General features: G+C 40.3%; 1 protein-coding gene across 3 annotated transcripts in view; it reads right to left on the bottom strand.

Moving 5' to 3' along the window:
• The window catches only part of GNPTAB (N-acetylglucosamine-1-phosphate transferase subunits alpha and beta), a 113,969-nt gene that overhangs the window by 62,529 nt on the left and 27,404 nt on the right, over nt 1-24,036 (bottom strand). For 2 of the 3 annotated variants that reach the window (XM_049884183.1, XM_049884180.1), the window contains exons 2-5: nt 16,785-16,870; nt 8,288-8,407; nt 7,224-7,265; nt 3,522-3,727 (exon numbers count right to left, since the gene is read on the bottom strand). In XM_049884183.1, coding sequence (XP_049740140.1) covers nt 3,522-3,727; nt 7,224-7,265; nt 8,288-8,407; nt 16,785-16,870 — 454 coding nt within the window. Of the gene's footprint in view, nt 1-3,521; nt 3,728-7,223; nt 7,266-8,287; nt 8,408-13,432; nt 14,138-16,784; nt 16,871-24,036 lie in introns of those variants that run through there. The other variant, XM_049884184.1, reaches the window with a different exon arrangement.

Genomic DNA, 24,036 nt, shown 5'->3' on the forward strand with positions numbered 1-24,036 from the left:
CACATTCAGGGGTTGTGGAAAACAGGAAAGAGGTAAGAAAGCTGCCATTCTGATCTTCGAAATGGGCAAAGAAAGCAGATTCTGAAGATTATAGCCTGGCGAGATGGCTATCAATCCTGGGCAAGAGTTTCACATGTACCATAAAAATATAGTTGGTGAGTACTGGAGAAAAAGCCTTTACAATTTATTGTTTACCTTTAAAGGGGGCATTGCACACCAAGAGTACAAGTTCATTGCAAATAAATTTACCATATACACCTCTCTCTCTGTCTCTTTTGATATGGTGAGTTCCAGCTCTGTAAAACCAAAACCAAACCAAACTCACAGCTGTCGAGTCGATTCTGACTCATAGCGACCCTATAGGACAGAGTAGAGCTGTCCCATAGAGTTTCCAAGGAGCACCTGGCGGATTTGAACTGCCAACCTCTCGGTTAGCAGCTGTAGCACTTAACCACTATGCCGCCAGGGTTTCCTCTAGTTCTGTAGACCTAAACTTTTTAAAAAGCAAAGATGTTATTTTGATGACTAAGGCGTGCCTGACCCAAGCCATGGTCTTTTCAATTGCTCCATATACATACAAAAGCTGGACAATGAAAAGGTGGACAGAAGAACTGATGCATTTTAACTGTGGTGTTGGCAAAGCATACTGATTATATCATGGACTTTGAGACCAAAAAAAAGCCCGTTGCCCATCGAGTCAATTCCGACTCATAGCGACGCTATAAATCAGAGTAGAACTGCCCCATAGAGTTTCCAAGGAGTGCCTGGTGGATTTGAACTGCCAACCTTTTGGTTAGCAGCCATAGCACTTAACCACTACACCACCAGGACTTTCATGAACTGCAAGAAGAACAAACAAATCAGCCTTAGAAGAAATACAATTAGAATGCTTCTTAGACACAAGGATCCTGAGACTTTGGATCACTTACTTTGGACATATCATCAGCAAAGACCAATTGCTGGAAAAAGCATCATGGTTGGTAAAGGTGAGAGAGGACCTTAGTGAAATGGACTGACATAGTGACCAAAACAACAGACTCAAACATAGCAAATATCATGAAGATAGGCAACGTTTCACTGTTTCATTTATAGCAACCTTATGGTTGCTATGAGTTGGAGCTGACTCAAAAACAACTAACAGCCCAGTAGATCAGAGAAATCTAATAGATGACACACCCACATACAAACATCATAATCTGAGCAAGAAAGCTGACAACATCTCATGTCATCTTCATGGATAAAGCAGAGACATATGGGCTAGATGTTCATTTAGGTGGAATATAACCTAACCATGGCTGCCTGGAGAGTGTTGAACTTTAAAGACACAATATACCTACAGAGAGATCTTAGAGGTTTGTCATAGGTCAGTCTTTCTGAACCCTCCTATCAAGGATTTGGGGAACCCTGACACAGTGGTTAAGAGTTTGGCTGCTAATCAAAAAGGTCAGCAGTTTGAATTCACGAACCACTTTTTGGAAACCCTATGAGACAGTTCTACTCTGTCCTACAGGGTTGCTATGAGTCAGAATTGATTCGATGGCACCAGGTTTGGTTTGGTCTTTTTGGTTATCGAGGATTTGGGAAATAAAAGCCATCCTTGTGAAATCTGTGAGTTCATACAAAGGTGACAGAGAAGCTATTACCCTGAGTAACTAATGAAGAATTCCCAAAATTTCTGGCTCTTTGGAGCAATGAGTCAAATCTAGCAAAATAAAATCTCCTACAAAGGCAAGATCTTTAACTTAGCACCAAAAAACCAACTACACAAACATAAATTAAAAGTGGTATTTAGTACATATAAATTAAAAAAAAAAAAGACTTAGGAGTTTTAGCTGACAGTGAGTTCAGTACAAGTCTACCATGTGCTGTGGCTGTATAATCACTCCTCACTTATGAACATGATTAGGTTCCAAAGACCAGGTCATTATGTGAAAATTGGTGTTATGTGAAAACAGAAGATGACCACATCAGATCACAAAATGGAAGATGACTACATTAATACATAACTGCCAAATTACATCATTACACATCTGCCAAACCACTGAAAATCATGGCCCAGCCAAGTTGACACATATAACGTTAATTATCACAGCTATAGTTACTCTTGCCTTGTACCCTGGTGTTCGTTACTGCCAGACTTATGTCATTAACGGGCAAAATAGTCAGATAGTAGATTTTTACTATTGTTGCTAAGAGCAAAATGTTGAATAACGAGGGAGTTGATAAGTGAGGGGAAGGTGTACTGTATTTCCATAGCATGGCTGGGCTTCTAAACAAAAGTTCAGTACTCAGAATAAGAAAGTTGGATGACCCATCAGGAAACCCTGTTGAGTTGACCTTCCAAATATCTAGAATCCAACCACTTCTTACCATCTTCACTGCATCTCCCTGATCCAAGCCACCTTCCCCTTGCCTAAATTACAACTTTAGCCCCTTACAGTCTCTTCCCACCACAGCAGCCAGCCTGATCCTTTCAGAACATAAGTCAGATCACACTGCTCCGCTACTCAAAACCCCCCAATGACTCCTCATCATACTCCCAAGTTGAAGCCAAAGTCCCTGTTATGGCTACCAGGGCCTACACCTTTTGGTCCCCTCATTACTTCTCTGGGTTCATCTCCTGCCACCCTCTCCCTTCCTCACTCCATTCCAGCCACACATGTGTGTGAAGACACTGACAGATGCAATGTGATGGGTGGGAGGGTAGGGGTGCATGAATTAATGGGCAAGGTCAAGGCAATTAAAGATGAGTTCAGAACACCAGAAGAGGACTTTGATCTACATGAAAAGCAAATATAGACTACTACATTATTCTCTTCAGAAAGAGAATGAACCAATGAAATCAGAATTTTCAGATTTATTTGACAATTTTGTGCTAGACAGACTGAAGGAAAATTTTATAGGCAGTCAGAGCAGCTGGGAGCCTATTACTGGAGGCTGTCTGAGGGAATTCAGTCTGGTGGAAAGGATATGAGATGAGCAAGCAAGGTAAGAATCTAAGAATCACTTGCAAAAATAAAAGCAAGCAATACGTGAGGTTAGTTATCAGTACAAAGGTAAGCAGCAAGTACGAGTCAAAGATGGGTCAAAGATTTAAGCTAAAGAGTACGACACTGACAAAATGGGAAACTGAAAACAGGACTCAGTATTACAAGGGGAACATGACATCTAAACTAAAGAAAATAACCTTGCTGAGGAGTTATATGGTAGAAAAAATAACCTTCAAGAATAACTCAGAGCCAAAAGAATGAGGTAGTTGGGAGTGCCTGATTTAAGATCCTTGCCATGGCACAGAAAGGTATGTGTATTACACAGAAAAAAGCACACACCTTCTCTTTCTGAGGATAGGGCTGAAATACAAAGAGCTGAAATAGCTATTCTGCTTCTCTCTGTGCGCTTTTAGATCCTCAACTTCAGTGGCATTATCTTGAAAACTAAATCATTTCCATTCGGTTCAAAATTCTGTTATTCAAACATCCAACAATAATCTGATTTCAAAAAAACCAATAAAAAGAGCTTACCATCCTTAGAGCTGTCGAAAACGACAACTGAGACATTAGTGGAGGGGTTTTTTGGTTTGGCAACATTAAATATGTCACTGGCAGAATGAAAAGAAGGATGGAGAGACGGCAGGTCCTTTAGTGTGATGTTGGCTGGCAGGGCTGGATCCAGGATGAGCATTGGCACCTTAATGCAGTGGGTCAGCAAACACTCTAATTGCTTCTCACTGGAAAAAAAAAAAAAAGCCAACATGCTTATTGCTACATTCTTGAAAATTTAATCAGGATAGAAAAGCTTGTTGATGCTACTAAATTTTTCAGATTTTTCACAAAGACAAGGAAGCGCATCCCAAAATCATAAAATTTTAAGTCAGGTAGCAAGTATCATATAAAATTATTTAGGCTAACTCTAGAGATACAGCTTTCAATCAACTTTATTCTATTAATAAACTAAGATTGCCATAAAAATTTACACTAAAGTGTGTAAGAAATTTATTAGCATTATTTATAAGCTTATTCATAATTCCAGTGAATCTCATGATCAGGTAGATTAGGGAGTAGGAAAATTCTGGTTAACAGAGTGCTGTTTTACCAGATACAATTTACCAATTTCAATTAAAATACAATTAGATACAATTAAATTCAATTAGATACAATTAAATATACTGGACATGAAACTACACTGAAAGAAACAAAAGCAAATACGAAGCAAATATGACAACATGCCAATATAAGATAATTTCATCTAAATATAAGAAACAGCTAGAGAGTCCAACAAGGGAGTAAAGAACATGGCTAGATGATTCACGAAATGGGAACTAAAAATAACTAACATAAAATTGTTCAACATCAGTGATGAATCTGTGAAACATTTCATAACATGGAGGAACCTGGAAGGCATTATGCTGAGTGAAATTAGTCAGATGCAAAAGGACAAATATTGTATAAGACCACTATTATAAGATCTTGAGAAATAGTTTAAACTGAGAAGAACACATTCTTTTGTGGTTATGAGAGGGGGGAGGGAGGGAGGGTGGGAAAGGGTATTTACTGATTAGATAGTAGATAAGAACTACTTTAGGTGAAGGAAAGGACAACACTCAATACAGGGAAGGTCAGCTCAACTGGACTGGACCAAAAGCAAAGAAGTTTCCTGAATAAATTGAATGCTTTGAAGGCCAGCGGAGCAAGGACGGGGGTTTGGGGACTATGGCTTCAGGGGACATCTAAGTCAATTGGCAAAATAAATTCTATTAAGAAAACATTCTGCATCCCACTTTGAAGTGTGGAGTCTGGGGTCTTAAATGCTAACAAGCGGCCATCTAAGATGCATCAATTGGTCTCAATCCTCCTGGATCAAAGGAAAATGAAGAACACCAAGGTCACCAGATAATTATGACCCCAAGAGACAGAAAGGGCCACATGAACTAGAGACTTACATTATCCTGAGGCCAGAAGAACTAGATGGTGTCTGGCCACAACCGATGACTGCCCGGACAGGGAACAAAGCAGAGAACCCCTGAGGGAGCAGGAGAACAGTGGGATGCAGACCCCAAATTCTCACAAAAAGACCAGACTTAATGGTTTGACTGAGACTAGAAAAATCCCGGTGGTCATGGTCCCCAAACCTTCTGTTGGCCCAGGACGGGAACCATTCCCGAAGATAACTCATCAGACATGGATTGGACTGGACAATGGGTTGGAGAGAGATGCTGATGAGGAGTGAGCTACTTGTATCAGGTGGACACTTGAGACTGTGTTGGCATCTCCTGTCTAGAAGGGAGATGGGAGGGTAGAGAGGGTTAGAAACTGACAAAATGGTCATGAAAGAAAAGACTGGAAGGAGGGAGCGGGTTGACCCATTAGAGGGAGAATAAATGGGAGTGTGTAGTAAGGTGTATATACGTTTATATGTGAGAGACTGACTTGATTTGTAAACTTTCACTTAAAGCACAATAAAAATTATTTTTAAAAAAATTGTTCAACATTGCTACACAATGCAATTTAAAACAATGAGGTATTATCTTTTATTTACTAAATTAGCACTCCTAAAAAAGTGTTACTGTAGATATAGTAAACCTAATTCCTCTCAAACACTGCTGGTGTCATTCCTAATTGGTACATGCTAGATATGTGCCTGCCACACGGCCTTTGCATAGGCTGTTCCCTTTCCTGGGACCATGCTTCCCCCACTTACTCATACAGCAAAAGCAATCTGGCAATATGTATACCCAGATCCATAAAAACATACAAATGCTTTGACTCAATAATTCTACTTCCAAGAATCTTGTCCAAGCAAGGGGAGAGAAACAAACCAACTTACACAGAAAAATTGCCATAGAACCAAAAAGAAATATTACAATGAAAATGTGGAAATGTACAACATGCAGTAAATTATAGTGACTTTATGGAATATTATGCAACTATTAAAATGGAAAACTATGAAACATGAAGATTATATATCAATATGGAAATATATATGATAACGTAAATTAAAAAAGTAGGGTACAAATTTGCATAGAATGTAACTGTGAAAATATACATGAAAAGAAGGGAGTAATAAAAATGACAATAGTGTTGTATTAGGGTTATTTTTATGTGAGTTATAATTATGTGAATTATTTCTTTTTACTTTCCCCTCAATTGTTCTGTAATGTTGCTTTATTCCTTTTAAATAACTGTTAAATCATTTTAAAAAACAGTATTAATATTAGTAAAGTTTATAAATAAAGCTACATAATTAACATAAGGAGATGATCCAGAAGGCAGTTCTGGATCTTAAAATTCCTCAGCATCACTTCTATGACTGTTTTGTTTGTTTGTTTTGTTTTAACAGTTATAGAGTCTATTTCTGGAAAAAAAGGCCAGTGAAAGCTTTATGAACAGCAGCAGAACACTGTCTGGTATAGTGCCAGAAGATGAGCACCCCAGGTTGGAAGGCACTCAAAATATGACCGGGGGAGAGCTGCCTCCTCAAAGTAGAGTTGACCTTAATGACGCAGATGGAGTCAAAACTTTGGGGCCTTCATTTGCTGAGGTGGCACGACTCAAAACAAAAAGAAACAGCTGCAAACATCCATTAGTAATCAGAATGTGAAACGTATGAAGTATGAATCTAAACAGAGGAAGCCCTTCAACGAGATGGACTGACACAATGGCTGCAATGATGGGCTCAAGCATAACAACGACTGTGAGGATGGGGCAGGACTAGGCCGTGTTTTGTTCTGTTGTACACAGGGTCACTATGAGTCGGAACCGACTTGCTGGTACCTAATAACAACATAGAGGAGAAGGAGCCCTGGTGGCACAGCGGTTAAGAGCTCAGCTGCTAACCAAAAGGTCAGTGGTTCGAATCCACCAGCCACTCCTTGGAAACCCTATGCGGCAGTTCCACTCTGTCCTATTTAGGGTTACTATGAGTCAGAATCTACACAGCAATGAGTTTTATAGAGAAGAAAAACCTGGTACCCTAATCCTCCCCCCAAATGATAAAGCTTTGGTTAGCCAGAACCTGAAAAACCACAGTTCCCAATGAGCTATGCCTTCCACACTGCAAAATTTCCCCTTTAACAGTTGCACTTAATTTGGGGGCTAGAAGAAAGATCAAACACGAGCAATAGAGTACCTGCAAAATACTGGGTACCCAATAAACACAAAGGATAATCTATAATTTTCATTTCAATCCTTCACTTTTTTTCCTAAGAGGAAAATCAAAATGTGTACCTCTTTTTAGTTGGTTCTGTTGTGTTCTTCCCAAGGATCTCTCTAATGAAAAACAAATACAGATTATTATACATGCATAGGCTAGTGCTAGCCCTAAACATGAATAAGTGTGGGTCTTACTAGTTACTCTGCTGAAACTAATCTATTGTTAGAAGGTACTACAATGATTACAACTTTTAAAATGCATAATAAACTACATGTTTCAATGAAACAGTTTATCAACGAAGTTTATCAATCATATGTCAACCAAGACAGTTTACTTAAGAGAAGTTTTTACATTTTACTAGAAAAACATGGTACCAGGCTGTCCAAGCCATTTTTGTGCATTTGGAAGGTTTTATATCCTCTAAAAAGAGAGAAAGAGACAATCCGTTGAAGTATGAAGTGGCCAGTGATCTACAACAGGGTGTACGCGTAACATTGATAAAGAGATAAATGGGGAAGTTCCCAGCAAACACTCCTAAGGAATCAGAGAGGAAGCTACATCGGCGAAGGCCCTAGATCTGAAGGCTCCCGGCATCCCATTCTACCTTACCTGGATAAAGTAAATGAAACGAGCAAAATGGCGTGTTAAAAAAAAAAGTTCTCAATTCCGCAGTGTACTATTTGATACTAAAAGGGGAAAAAAGAATACACTCTTCCACTGCCTTTTTCAAATGGAAAGAAAATTAGGTCTACAGGCCCATTTTATTTCTCAAGGAATATATCTGTCTTACTGTGAAGTTGTTTCTCATAAGGAAAGCATATTTCACGAAGATATCATCAGCCTGGGACTCAGACTCTGCGAGCAGGAAGCACCTATAGGCCCCTCGGAGACAATGCTATCGCTACAGCCCAACATTCACATCTAACAAAGGCCAGGACCTCCCAGAAGTGGCTGAGTCCTCCTCATGCAACAAGAAACAAGGGTCAGACAGGTGACTGTCAAAATCTGGAAATGGCATGAATTTGAGACACAGACTTTTGTTTGGGTAGCATGGTGGATATCACCTGATCCTTCTCAAATGCTTTGTTACTTGTATAGTAGGACTTTTTGCATTTTAGTTTTGAAAAATCAGTTTTACCTCATTGCTTTCTGCTCCTCCTCCATCTGTTCTCTGACTTGCTTTAGTTCCTTTAGCAGTTCAAGATCGGTGCCGTTGACCCAGGTGTAGACCACATCAATTGGCATGGGCAGACAGAGCCTAGGACAAACCCGAAAGTCTTCCAGGTTAAGTGCATTTCTTCCAGTATATTTGGGAATAAGAGTATCACACAAGGTTTAAACTGAAAAGCCATTTTTAAAACTCAGTGTAAAGGTAATCCAACCACGGCATGTACCACAGAGTTACATGCTTTCAAATGGGAGCCAGAGGGCTAATATCTGTCACCTCCTCTGAGCTGCATTATGTACCCTAGATACTCTGTCATTTGCATCATTTGATCCTCACAACCACCTTGTAAGGAGGTTGGTATCACTCCATTTTAAAAATTGACGGGGAGGGTGTTTTCGGAAGCTTGTTAGATTAGATAAATTGCTACAGTTACATAGTCTAGGAAAAGGTGGAGCTGGGATACAAATGCAGCCAAAAATAGAAAAGAAATTAAAAGCTTAAAGAACAAAATAAAAGTTACCACAACAGTCCCCAGTGAAGACCTTGCCCGATTTCATGCTGCAGCTTTGCCCAGCCATGCCCAGGTGTCCCAATCCTCACTCTGATCCTCTTTTTTCTTTTCTACCATAACGCTTACACTTTTCTAACATGCTAATTAACTTGTCACCTACTCTGTTAATGATCTGTGTCCTTCCCCTAGAATGTAAGCTTCAAGAGGGCAGAAAAGCCTTCATCTGTTTGGTTTCCTCAATTGTCCAAGCACTCTGAAGAGTGCCTGGCACACAGGTCCTTGATAGATACTTGTTAAATGAATCGATGCTCTACTAGCACAGAAGACTTTCCTGAATCTACTTGATTTTTTTTCTTATGTCCTTATTCACAAAATAAGGAGTCAGGTTTACAGTTCTCAAGTATCCTGTTTAAGCCTCACCTTAGTGTTTCTGGTTTTACCCCTGCCTAAAGCATTCTTCAAGGCGCCCTGGTGGCACAGTGGTTAAGCACTTGGCTGCTAACCAAAAGCTTGGCGGTTTGAACCCCCCAGTCGCTCTGCAGGAGAAAGATGTGGTGGTCTGCTTCAATAAAGATTATGGCCTTGGAAACTGTATTGGACAGGTCTATTCTGTCCTATGGGGTCACTTGACGGTAGTGGGTTTGGTTTAGAAAAGCATTCTTCCTCTTCCTGTCACCGGTTTATCAAAATTCTAGCTATCAGGGTTCACGCCCATGTTACTCCAATCTATGACACAGGAGTTTAAATCTGGGTACTAGTATTACTTTAGATTATTCTGCTTCAAGTTTGGTATTTGCTAAGGAACTGCACAGTTCTTTTTAGGCCAATGACCAAAGCTTACCCTACTTTTGTCCTCATACCCAGACACAGGATCAGGCCCACTGCAGCTATAAAGGGTTCCAGAGACTAACCAAAAGATTGTGTCTTTGCTTTTAGCTGGATTCACATCAGTCAGTGCAGGGTTAATTACCTCAAGTTAAAATAAATGCAGTTTGGTTGGATAAATCTTTCAAATTATGGAGGGAAAAAATAAATGATAAAAGCTGAAAAGAACTAAGATAATGGTATAAAAGGAATGTTTAGTCATTCATTGAAAAAATATTTACTGAGTACTTTGTATATGCCAGGCACTATTTTGTGTACTGGAGATTCAGCAGTAAATAAAACAGACTCAAGCTGAAATTTGACAAACGCTTTTGATTTTCTTGGAATCCAGATTCTGGGGCCTCCGGAGTAGGCGTGATCCACCCAGGCCACTGCCCTGAGAGCTTCTTTCAAATCTTGAGCCTTGAGCAGACTGATCTCCTAAAAACCAAAAAGAAAATAAAAAACCCAAAAGAAAATAAAAAACCCACTGTTGTCGAGTGGATTCCGACTCATAGCGATCCTACAGGACAGAGTAAAACTGCCCCATAGGTTTCCAAGGAGCCGCTGGTGAATTCAAACTGCCAACCTTTTAGTTAGCAGCCAAAAAAACGCTTAACCACTTGGGCCACCAGGGCTCCACGGTCTCCTAAAAGTCAAACAATTTTGCTCATTAGTAAAGACAGTTTTGTCTTGGGCATTGTGCCCTTTTAAAGAATTCAGTCAGTTTCAGGCAACAGAAACTCCAGGGTTGGACTGGAAGCTGTGTTTTAGGATAAATTGTTATTATGAAAACACTGTTCTGGCCTCACTTCCACAGCAATGTCAGTAAGATGGGATATAAAAATCTTTGGAGAGTCTTCTTTGCAACATTTTTGACTCTCTAGTTGAAATATTCCCCCTATAAATGTCAATCAATTTCTATTATTGGCTTACTATGATTTTTGTTTTAACACATTATAGAAGGGTAAAGACAGGAAATTAAATAGTAGTAAACAAAAACTGAATACCTGTTGCCATCGAGTCGATTCTGACTCATAGTGACCCTGAAGGGCAGAGCAGAACTGTCCCATAGGGTTTCGAAGGATCCTCTCGTGGATTCAAATGCTGACCTTTTGGTTAGCAGCTTAACTGTTAACCACTGTGCCACTAGGGCTTTGAAATACATAGTAATATATATGTAAAAATCAGCTGATGTTAAGTGCTATGGAGAAAATAAAGCAGATAATGTGTCTATGTTGGGGTCAGTTTTAGATAGAGAGATCAGAGGTGGCCTCACTGAGAAGGTAGTATTTCAGCAAAGACCTAAACGAGGTAAGGAAGCAAGCCATGTGGGTAACTGGGGGAAGAATGGCCCCAGGAAATGAAACAGTCTGTGCAAAGGCCCTGAGGCAGGCACATATCTAGCATGTTCAAGGAGCAAGAGGCCAATGTGGTAGAGACAAAGGAAGCAAAGGGAAAAGTATAATAGGAGATGAAGGCTAAGAAGGTAACAGGGACCCAGAGCTACAGTAGGAAAACGAGAAATCGCCTATGCTTAGGCATATGTGGTATCTCAGTATCTAACAACTTTCTTGTCTAAGTTGACCACTACCTGCAGAATAAAGTCTAAACTCCCCCATAATCTGCACCTGGTGCTCCAAACCCGAAACGAAAAACCCAGTGCCGTCGAGTCGATTCCGACTCATAGCGACCCTATAGGACAGAGTAGAACTGCCCCATAGAGTTTCCAAGGAGTGCCTGGCAGATCTGAACTGCCGACCCTTTGGTTAGCAGCCGTAGCACTTAACCACTACGCCACCAGGGTTTCCGACGTGGTGCTCCAGACACTCAAATTGTGTACTCTTACCCAAACATGATAAGAACTTGCAACCTTTTGTGCCTTTTCCCTCTGCCTAGAATGTCTTCTTTCTTGCCTCCTTTACCCACCTCCTCCTTCCCTAAACCTCTTCCTCCTTTACCCATCCACAAAGAGAATTACAGCTTAACATGCAGCTTCCATAAACCAAACCAAACCCATTGCCATAGAGTGGACTCCAATCCACAGCTTCCACAGTACTCTGAAACCCTAAGGAGTCATGGCACACTATGTTATCCTATTTTTTATGCATGTTATCTCCCACTAGATGGAGTATCTCTGGTCAGGAATGGTCCTATTCTGTGCACTGATTCACTAAATATTTTCTCTTTCTTATAACTCCAGGCTCACTCCATGTAATACTATGTAAAAGCTTCTCTGGTTAGCTTTTTCTGCGTTTATCTGTATCAACGGTTTTCAAATTTTAGCAGGCATCGGAATTACCCAAAAGCCTTGTGAAAGAGATTGTTGGGTTCTGCCCCAAGGGTTTCAGATACAGTAAGTCTGAAATGGGGCCCAGGAATTTGCATTTCTAACAATATTCCAGGTAAGACTGATGCTGCTGGTCTGGGAATTACACCTCGGTAACTGCTGATTTATATGTTCACATTTTTAAAAAAAGTTTCCCCCACTAAAATGTTGGCTCTATGAGTTCATTTTGTTCACCATTATATACCTATGGCCTAGAATAGTGCCTGGTACATGGGTGGGGTTCAATAAGTATTTGTTAGATAAACAACTACTGGCTCACACCCTCAACATGCACATCAGTCTAACTGTCTCACATTACTCCTGTGTAAATTATACAAGGTCATCATGCTTCTAACTTACCAAGTGGTCTGTGTTCAGACTAAAAATTAATTTTAAAACTTGCTCTTCAAAAAAGAAGTTTAAGGGGGGGGGGAGAATTATACATTCTGAAACTTTCCTGTAAACATAATTACCTGCTATTAAAGATATTTTAATAGAATCAAGAGATAGCCATACATGTTCAATTGAGGGAAACAACGAAAGTATGTAATTCATTTATGTGTTGGCTCTTCTATTAATAAGGCTGTATTTCATGATCAATTTAATTCTCTGGTGTAAACTAACAACCCTAAAGAGATCATGAGATCTGTTCGAGGTCAGTGAGTCAGTTGTTTTCTACTATTAGCCATGGTCACACAGACTGAGTGTTTCCTTCTAACCACTAGATCGCTATCTTGGTTCACAGATGAGAAGGAAGACTATCTTAGTGGTGAAAACTCAGTCATGACTCAGATCCAAAGCAGTGGTGACTCTGATACAGCTTTTATCTTAGTCACTGTTTAGTTTAAGTGAACATTAAAGTCACTTAATTTTGCTCTACAATCTATGAAGTAGATAACAAAACTTAAATACCTATACCTCAGAACCAAAGAGTTGGAAGAGGTTTTACACTTAATCTAATATTCACATTTCACAGATGACAAAATCAAGCCCAGACTAACCAAGTGCCTCACAATGATAGCAGCAGATAGCTTACATATTCACTTGCTACTGGCATAAAAAAACAAAAACCAAACCCACTGCCATCAAGTTGATTCGACTCATAGTGACCCTATAGGACAGAGTAGAACTGCCCCTAGGGTTTACAAGGAGCCCCTGGTAGATTATAGAACAGGGTTTTTTTTTCATTTGGGGCAAAAACACATTAGAAAGATTTGTAGAGAAATACAGTATTTTAAAAGATATGATATATATGATCTGTTTGTCAGAAAAATTAAGCAATTCTGAATATCTCTACATAAAAATCAAGCTACATTTTAACGCAATCTAAAATTTGGAGAAGAAATATTTAACACAAAAAGAAAAAAACACTTTAGAATGTAAACAAAAGTATTTGATTAAATCTACTGACCTCAATATTTGGATTTTCTGAGCCAGGGTTTTCTTTCTGAAAGGTTGAAGCTCCTTCGGAACAGCAATTTATGTACCGGCGCACCATCAGGAAACCCTGGTGGCGTAGTGGTTAAGTGCTACGGCTGCTAACCAAAGGGTCAGCAGTTCGAATCTGCCAGGTGCTCCTTGGAAACTCTATGGGGCAGTTCTACTCTGTCCTATAGGGTAGCTATGAGTCGGAATCGACTCGACGGCACTGGGTGTGGTTTTGGTTTGGGTGCACCATCAGGACTTTACACAACTCATGGCACAACTCAATAAATGCTTGAGAAAAAAAGTCAATCAACTTTCAATTTTTCTTAGGGAATTCAGCAGTTGTTCAACTGAAAATCAGAGCAACTAGGAAAGTTGTATTTCATTAAGAATCTTTTAATGCAGTAGATCTCTGAGTACAGTCACCACACCAGTAGCTTCAGTATCACCAGAGACCTTGTTAGAAATGCAAATTCTTGGTGCCTCTCTAAAACCTACAGGCTCAGAAACTCTGGGGTGGGGCCCAAGCAATCTGTTACCACAAGCCCTCCAGTGGGTTCTGCTGCAGGCTCAAGTTTGAGATTACTATTTTAAGGCAACAGCTCTCAAACATTTTACCCTCAGGACTCTTAAAAATGATTAAAGACCTCAAGGAGCTTTTGTTTATAGGTTATAAGTATCAAAATTTGCCATATTAGTAACTAAAACTGAGACATTTTAAAAGATTAGTTCATTTTTAAATAATAAACCACTTCACAATTAACAGGCATAATTTTTTTTTAATGAAAATATGTATATTTTCAAAAAAAATTTTTTTTTAATGAGAGGCATTGTTTTACATTTCTGCAAATCTCTTTCAATGTCTGGCTTAATAAAACAGATAATTAATAAATAATTCTCCTATCTGCTTCTGCATTTAATCTGGTTCCATGTTGTTTTGGTTGAGATATGTGAAGAAAATGCAGTCAGCCTCATACAGTAGTTGGAAAGCTTTAAGGGATTCTAAAAGAGAGAGAGCTAAGGAGCCCTGGTGGCACAATAGCTAAGTGCTTGGGTGTTAGTCCAAAGATTGGCAGTTCAAACCCACCCAGCAGCTCCATGGGAGAAAAAACCCACTGCCGCCGAGTCAATTCTGGCTCATAGTGACCCTATAGGACAGAGTAGAGCTGCCCCATAGAGTTTCCAAGGAGCACCTGAGAACGACCTGGAAATCTGCTTCTGTAAAGATTATAGCCAAGACAACCCTATGAGACAGTTCTACTCTGTCGCACGGGGTTGCTACGAGCTGGAATCAACTCGACAGTACCCAACTACAACAAAAAGGGAGAGAACCAATTCCCTTATTTCATCAGCTACTTGTTTAGAAGCTATTTCCCTTACTAGACTATTCTTCACTGCAGATAGTTGTATCTCAGGGTCTCAAACAGGTTAAGGCTCAAAGATTTGACACTAAATCCTTGCTGAAAGAGCAAGGTCAGGGACACCATTCATACCTAGTGTTGCTTTAAGGACCAAAGCACAGGGTAAAGACTTGGGTCAACTCAAGGAATCCCATGGCCCTTCATTACTGAGACGTTAGGGACTATGTTTATCATCATACTCTAATTAGCATGGTTATTTTAAAAACTACTTATTTGATTGATAGAAACCACACAGGTACATAAGGAAGTGCCTCTGAGTAGGGGACAGGAACTCCAAGAGAAATGATGATACACAGTCTGGAGGTTCCCAGAAAACTCACACGCTACTAAGACGGCACCTGAATTGACACCAATTATCATCTGCAGTTTAACTAGGCTTTCTGGTTCAGTGGGAGTAGAGGGAAGAGCTGATGAGACCTGTCATCAGGGAAAATTGGACAGTCAGGATGCAAGGACCTTCCACTTATGGCCTCAGCATGGAGTCAGGACATTTAGACAAAGGTCCTTAGTGAGATTAGCCACCTTTGCTAACTAAAAAAAAAAAAAAAACTACTCCATGTTTATTCTGGTCACCTGCTGCTCCTTACCTGGTCATGATTAGCTGTACACCATTACAGTGAAAAGGGGAGTCCATCGATACTGCATAAAGTGGCTAAATCAAGGCGAGTACTCAATTTATTTTGTAAAGTTAGAATGACGATCACCAGACGCATGCAAAATAAATTCTTTAACAGTAGCTTCCCTGAGTGAATGATCATTGGGAATGGAATGAAGTGGCTTTTAGTTTTTATTTTATTTTTCTGTATTGTTGGAACTGTTTTCAACCATAGACTTCTATTGCTTTTGTGACATAAAACTGTGATAATTAAAAACAAAAACCAAAAGGACTCATGAAATTGAACCTAGTTGCAAGAAGGCAAGGAGAATTTTGAAAGACTGATTTCATTCTGAGGCTTGTCTTGTGAGGGAGGAGAAAATCCCCAAGGGAAAGAAAAAGTGAAGGCAGCATTCAAGAGTGACTACACTCGAGGAGTGCACAGACTTAAGGAAAGGGCCAAGCTGTGAGGTTGTTTGCTCCTTCCCCACAGTGTGGCAGGGGATATGTCACCACAGGAACGGGTCTAGCACCAGTGGTTACCATGGGAGCAGCCCTGGTTAACAGAACAATGTGACCGGAAGAAAACTGACTAGCCAGGGCTTACCCTACAGAGGATGAAATTACCTTTATCTCACAGACCTGGAGCGATGATTAAATGATATCACTGAAAGTGCTTGATAAACTGCAAGGCAGGATTACTCTTTGGCTTCTGTTTCTTTACCCATAAAATGTGGGGCTGAGCTATAAGGTTTCTTCCAATGGGAGTAGTCTTGTTTTATTTTTTATTTTTAATAATTTATTTTATTTTTGTTGTTGTGTTTAGAGTATATACAGAACACACACCAACTCAACCATTTCTACATATACAATTCAGTAACACTGACTACATTCTTTAAGCTGTGAGGCCATTTTCGCCCTCCTTTTCTAAGTTGTTCCTCCCCCATTTAACATAAACTCACTGACTCTTAAGTTTCCTACCTAATCTTCTGAGCTTCTGTCATCAATTTGATCCCATCAATTTGATCCTGTATAGATAGATCTTAAAAGAGCACAACACTCAAGGCAGACATTCTTTACTAGTTAAGCTAAACTACTGTTTGGTTTTAAGAAGACTTCAGGGGATACTTGTGGTATAAAGTTAAAGACTATCTCCGGGCAATAGTTTCAGGGGTTCATCCAATGGGAGTAGTCTTGAATAAGTTAAACGATACCTACAATTTGGAAAGAGCCCTTCAATGGTTGTATTTTAACAGGGGTGGTTTCATGAGTCATCATTTAAATCCAAATAACAGATACTCTCCAAAATATTTTTTTCTCACCGATTCTGAAAGGACTTTCCAGCAATATTGTCTCTATAGGAATCAAACAAAACGTGGTATTGATCCCGGCTCCATTCCAGAACCACCTATTAAAAAAAAAAGAAGAAACAATGTTTTCTTGCATCAAAAATCAAGAGTGTATAACTTTCATTTTAATTTCATTAGGAATTGCTAAAGGAACAGATACAGCAATCGAAATTCATTTGTTCACTTAGTGCCTGCCATACACCAGACACTGTGCTAGAGCCAGATAAACAAGCAACAGCTCCTGCCCTTGGCAGCCTAAAAGAACACTTGTGCTGGGGAAGGGTGGGGGAATCAAAGATGCTTAAGAGGATGTGACGATATCTGAATTGGATACTGCAGAATGAGCAGAAGCTCACCAGGTAGGGAGAAAACGGCCAGGCCAGCCACAGGAAAAGCATGTTCAAATGATTAAAAAGCAGCCGATACAAATTATTTGGGGGCAATGGCATAGCTGGTCATGGCTAGAGCACAGGTAGATAACTGGGGACAAAAGAGGCTTGCAAGGGAAGCTGGGCTCAGACTGTGAAACAATCCATGGGGAATCAGAGGCTCTGAAGGGCTTTAAGGCAGCTGCACAATCTGTCCAATGTTTGCGAAAGACTCTTCTCACAGCATATGGAAACATGAACTGAAACGTAAGAGGCTGACAAGATCTGGGGGATAAAACCTATGAGGTCTCAGCTTATAAACCTGCTAACCATTTCAGGAGAAAATTAGATAGGAGCTCCCTCATGTCTGCATCCCATCTCTATAAACCTGCCCACACACCTATGCCAAATTCTTCTTCACTCCTTTTACCACAGAGGAAGTGCCCCTTTTCCTTGCAAGCATCCATTTGCTCTGGATCTCCTCACCTCTCAGCTTCTCAAGTCCTTGCTTCTTTTCTCTTTCCCTCTCAAATAGGATTATTCCCGTCAGTATACAAACACCTTCTAGTATCTTGGGAAAACCTTCCCTTCATTCCATGTGCTTCCAGTCAGACCCCTTTTCCCAATTCTCTACCCCTTTCAAAGGAGCCCTGGTGGTGCAGTGGTTAAGCATTCGGCTGCCAATCAAAAGGTTGGCAGTTCAAATCCACCAGCCACTCTTTGGAAACACTATGGGGAAGTACTACTCTGTCCTATAGCATCACTATGAATTGGAATCGACTCGACTGCAACGGGTTTGGGTTTTTTGGGGGGTTTTTTCAAGGTCAAATATCTTTTAAGTCATCTCCTACTCTCCCATTTACCCTCGAGCCCACTCCAATATCACTTCTGCCCTCACCACTTCAATGGCCTTATCAAGGCCTCAATGATGTCAAATCCAATGATACTTTCTCAATCTCCACCTTACTCAATTCATAGTAGATGCCCAATTCCTCCCTCTTTAAAGAATTTATTTCTTGGTTTCCTTCTTGAAACACTCACCCACTTTTCCTTCACCCTGGTAGTTCCTTTTCAGTCTCCTTTGCCAGTTCATCCTCTTCAACCTGACCTTTAACTGTGTTCGTTCATTCTGCCCTTCTTCCTGGAACACCTTCCTTTGTGTCAAGCACCCAGGCTTTTTCCACCTTCCTATCACGCCACCCTAGGACGTGGTCCCACTACATACAGATGGCTGTGGGAGTTCCAGTCACTTGATTTGCATCCCAGCCAGCAAAAAGGAGAAAAAGGGAAAGACATGCCTCCTTCACAGAGACTTCTTGGAAAGTATACCTACCACTTGTTTTCACTGGCCAGACCTGGTCACATGGCTACATGACTGGAGGGTGGGGGTAGCCGTACGGACCCATGTGCCCAGCTACACATCCTCATTTCTTTTCATAGCATTCAGACCCTTCATGGTCTGTCTCTGTCTACCTTTTGCCATCTGACTTCACTGGGGTAGTTCATAAATACTACAAATTAAACTAATTATTATCTCAATCAATGTATTTATTTAAAAACATTCACTGAGGGTATAATGTACCCAGTACTGGGTTTACAAAGGGCAGTAAGCTAAGTTCTTTGGCTTCAAGGAACCATACCAATTACTTTTAAATAAATTACTGCCAGGTATAGCTGCACTGAAGAAAGAGCACCTCTCCCTTCTGAGAAGTACCGGAAAGACTTACCATAAGAAGCAATGTTTGAACAGAGTCTTAAAGGTTAAACAGGAGTCTGTTAGCAGTTCAGGTGGAGAACAGGGATGTGTTAAGGGGACATGCTACCACACTGGATAGGGAGTGAAGGAGAGGAAGAAAGCCGAGGATGATTGCTAGCTTATCAGTTTTTAGTATGAACAACCAAATGGATGGTGGGGTCATTTAAAGATATAACAGGAACAGGGATAGTGGGGGTGAGAGATGGCTCAGATCCAAGGATTCCATTTTAGTTATGGCAAATTTGAAGTTATATGTGCATACAACTAGCCTTTCTAACGAGACTGTAAACTCCTGGAATAGAGGGAATGAGCTCTACCTTTGCTATCGCACATGGCATAAAACCCAATGACAGCCACATAGCTATAAAGTGCCATCTGTTTGCTAAATATAGAATATTATCAATTTCAAATAATTTTAAATCAATCATACAACTGTATCAATTTACTGAAGGAGTCATGGTGGCATAATGGTTTAAGTGCTTGGCTGCTAACCAAAAGGTTGGTGGTTCAAAAACACCCGGCTGTTCCATGGGATAGAGACCTGTTGATCTGCTCCTATAAAGACTGCAGCCTAGAACACCTACTGGGGCAGTTATACTCTGCCACATGGAGTCGCTATGAGTCAAAAATCAACTCGACAGCACGCAACAACACTTTATTGAGTACATACAAACGGTGACTCTCCATCAGGATCTTTGTGTACTCTGCAAAAGGACAACCAGTATACCCACTATTTTTGTAAAGAAGAATACAGAAAATAAGCTTAGTAGGATGACTAAGATAAAAAAGAAAATAACAAATGTTGGTGAGGATGTGGGAAAATTGTAATCCTTATCCATTGCCGGTGGGAATGCAAAACGGTTCAGCCCTGTGGAAAACAGTGTGGTCATTCCTCAGAAAACTAAAAATAGAACTAACATATGACCCAGCAATTCCACTCGTAGGTATATACCCAAAAAACTTGAAAGCAGGCTCAAACAGAGACTTGTACACTGTCCTAGTTATCTCGTGCTGTTATAATAGAAATACCACAAATGGATGGCTTTAACAAAGAGAAATTTATTCTCTCAGAGTCTAGGAGGCCAGGAGTCCTAATTCAGGGTGTCAGTTCTCTCTATTGGTTCTGAAGGAAGACCCTTGTCATCGATCTTCCCCAGGTCCAGGAGCTTCTCAGCACAAGGACCCCAGAGTCCAAATGACATACTCCATTCCTAGCACTTCTCTCTTGGCGGCATGAGGCACCCCTCTCCTCTCTACCCAATTATCTCTTTTATATCTAAAAGAGATTAACTCAAGGTATAAACTAATCCTGTAGATTGAACTGTGAGTCATTAACGTAACTGCCTCTAATTCTAGCTCATTAATATCGTAGAAGCTAGGATTTACAACACATAGTCACATCAGATCACAAAATGCTGGACAGCCACACAATACTGGGAATTATGGCCTAGTCAAGTTGATACACATTTTGGGGAGGGACATAATTCAATCTACAACATACACCAGTGTTCATTACAGCACTATTCACACTAGCTAAAAAGTGGAAACAACCTAAATGCCCATCAACAAATGAACAGATAAAATGTGGAACATACACACAATTGAATACTACTTAGCCAGTAGGAGAAATGGTGTCTTGATACATACTACAATACGAATGAAGCTCAAAGACATCATGCTGAGTGAATTAAGTCTATCACAAAAGGACAAATATTACATGACCTCACTTATACAAAAAGACAAGGAAAGACAAGTGTATAGAGACCAAAGTTTATTGGTGGGTAACAGGGGTGGGAGGAGGAGGGAAAGAGGGGATTAATGGTGATAGAAAAATCACATTGAATAAGGGTAGGGTTGTATAGCCAATTACTATAACTGCTGTCAATAAGTTGCATATCTATAAAAAGTTGAATTGGCAAAAGTAGTGTGATATATTTTTAAAAACGACCAACAACAACAACAACAATAGAGGAGCTGCTGAGGCTGCTTATGAACAACCAAAAAGCTCAGGTTGTTTGGGTCCTTGGTCTGGAGGCTTAAGGTCATAGTTTCATGGGACATCCCAGTTCATTAGCCTAAAAACTTGTTTAGCACTTCTGTTCTACCTCCTAGCTCATGGTGTAGCGCCTGAGGTCTTAAAAGGTTGCAGGTGGCCATCTAAAGTAGAACAATTGGTCTCTATTTGCCTGGAGCAACAGAGGAAGAAGGAGAGAAAGGAACTGGAAGAGGATATGGAATATGTGGCTAAGTGCCTCCATGAACAACTGCCACCTCTGCCATGGGGCCAGAAGAACTGGACTGTGCTAGGCTACCATCACTGAACATTTTGATAAAAAACTCTATAGAAGAATCCTGATGAAAAGGGGGAAAGAACAGAACTTCACATTCTCGTGGAATCCAGACTTTCTAGAGCTATGAAGGCTGGATGAACCCCTGAAACTACTGCCCTGAAACAGTATTTAAACTTTAAATAAAAATTTTCCCTAAAGTCTTCTTAAAACCAAACAATAGTCTAGCATACCGAGTAAAAAATGTCTACCTTAAGCATTATGCTCTTTTAAGAACTATGTATACAGGATCTAAGCGACCACAGCAATTCAAAAGATTAGACAGGCAATGTAGGGAGCAGTGAGTTTATGTTAATGGGGAAGAGTAACTCAGAAAATGAGTGAAAATGGTTGCACAACTCAAAGAACGTAATCAATGTCACTGAATTATACATGTAGAAATGGTTGAATTGGCGTATGTCTGATTCTCTGTATATAATCAACAACAACAAAATAAAAAGGAAAGAAGCTCAATAAAGTCGTTCTTGGCTGGTGGGGTTAACCAGATGGGGAGAGAGCATCAGAGACAGCACACTTCACAAGCAGGTGAGAAACACTGACATGTTATATGTTGATATAACCTGTCTTCCTTCAACAGATAAGTTAATCTCACCATCTCCAAAACACTCCTGTGTATCAGCAAAAACAGTAACAACAGCAAAGCGTTCTTTTCCTACCCATTTAGGAACATTCCTACTAGTATAGAGCTCTACAAACTTAGATCTCAGCAGAAGTGGTAGGACTGCTAGGTTATGAGTCGGGAGACGTAGGTTTTCAGGCCAGCTCTGCCATTTTTATGTGAGACCTATTAGTTTCTTCATTTGTACAATGAAGGGGTCTGACCAAATCATCCTGAAATCCTTCCAGACCTAAAATTATATGACTACAAGAGTTGCAGAATTGTGCGGCTGCTGGCCAGGTTTCCTCCCTGTGCCTACATGCCAACTCCACGAGGCCATGGTATTTCTTCCTGTCTTCAGGATTCCTCTGGGTCTTTTCTCCCTGGTCTGGACTCATCACCACTGGAACTTGATTCTCTTCCATCACAACTATTTCCGTTTTCTGCTTAATTCCAACCATTAACTAGGCCTTAGTATGGAAATCTTGCCAAGCTCCTTTTTATTTGAGTAATGTGCTATATGAGAAAAAGAGCAGAAGACCGTATTGACAGAAAAAAATAATAAACCATTATGTCAGTATATGCTGTGGTGGTTGTTAGGTGGCTTTGAGTTGGTTCCAACTTACAGCGACCCCTACATACAACAGAAGGAAACACTGTTTGGTCCTGTGCCATCTTCATAATCGCTGTTATGCTTGAGTCCACTGTCGCAGCCATTGTGTCAATTCATCTCGTTGAGGGTCATCCTCCTCTTTGCTAACCTTCTACTTTACCAAGCATGATGTCCTTCTTCAAGGACTGGTCTCTCCTGATAACGTGTCCAAAGTATGTCAAACAAAATCCTGCCATCCTTGCTTCTAATGAGCATTCTGGCTCTAGTTCTTCCAAGACAGATTTGTTCACTCTTCTAGCAGTCCATGGTATATTCAATATTCTTCACCAACACCATAATTCAAAGGTGTCAATTCTTGTTCAGTCTTCCTTATTCATTGTCCAGCTTTCACATGCATATGAGGCAACTGAAAACACCATGGGTGGTTGGATCAGGTGCACCTTAGTCCTCAAACTGACATCTTTGCTTGTTAACACTTTAAAGGAGGTCTTTTGCAGATCTGTCCAGTGCAATACGTGGTTTGATTTCTTGACTGCCGCTTCCATGGGCATTGATTGTGGATCCAAGTAAAATGAAATCCTTGACATATTTTCTCCGTTTATCATGATGTCACTTTTTGGTCGGTCCAGGGGCGGGGATTTTTGTTTCCTTTATGTTCAGGTGCAATCCACACTGAAGGATGTAGTTCTTCATATAGTCCAGATTCTTGGATTATTTGCTAAGCATACAGATTGAATAAGTATGGTGAAAGGATACAATCCTGACGCACACCTTTCGTGACCTTAAACCACACAGTGTCCTCTTGTTCTGTTCGAACGACTGCCTTTTGGTCTATGTACAGTTTCCTCATGAGCACAATTAAGTGTTCTGAAATTCCTATTCTTTGCAATGTTATTCATTATCTGTCATGATCCACACTGTCGAATACCTCTGCAGTCAATAAAACACAGGTAAACATCTTTCATGCATTCTTGGCTTTCAGCCGAGATCCATCTGATCTCAGCTATTATATCCCTTGTTCCACGTCCTCTTCTGAATTCAGCTTGAACTTCGGAGAGATCCCTGTTGATATACTGCTGCAACAGCTTTTGAATGGTCTTCCACAACATTTTACTTGTGTGTGATAGTAATGATATTGTTAGATAATTTCCACATTCTGTTGGATCACCTTTCTTTGGAATGAGCACAAATATGGATCTCTTCTGGTCGGTTAACCAGGAGGTTGTCTTCCAAATTTCTTGGCATAAAAAAGTGAGCGCTGCCAGCACTGCATCCATTTGCCAAAACATCTCATTTGGTACTCTGTCAATTCCTGGAGGCTTATTTTTTGCCACTGTCTTCGGCGTAGCTTGAACTTCTTCCTTCAGGACCATCGGTTCTTGATCATGTGCTACCCTCCTGAAATGGCTGAATGTTGACCAATTATTTTTGGTACAGTAACTCTGTGTATTCCTTTCATCTTCTTTTGATGCTTCCTGTGTCATTCAATATTTCCCCCCATAGTATCCTTTAGTATTGCAACAGGAGGCCTGAATTTTTTCT

This window comes from Elephas maximus, chromosome 4 (assembly GCF_024166365.1).
Source record: "Elephas maximus indicus isolate mEleMax1 chromosome 4, mEleMax1 primary haplotype, whole genome shotgun sequence".
In the NCBI taxonomy this organism is placed as follows: Eukaryota; Metazoa; Chordata; class Mammalia; order Proboscidea; family Elephantidae; genus Elephas; species Elephas maximus.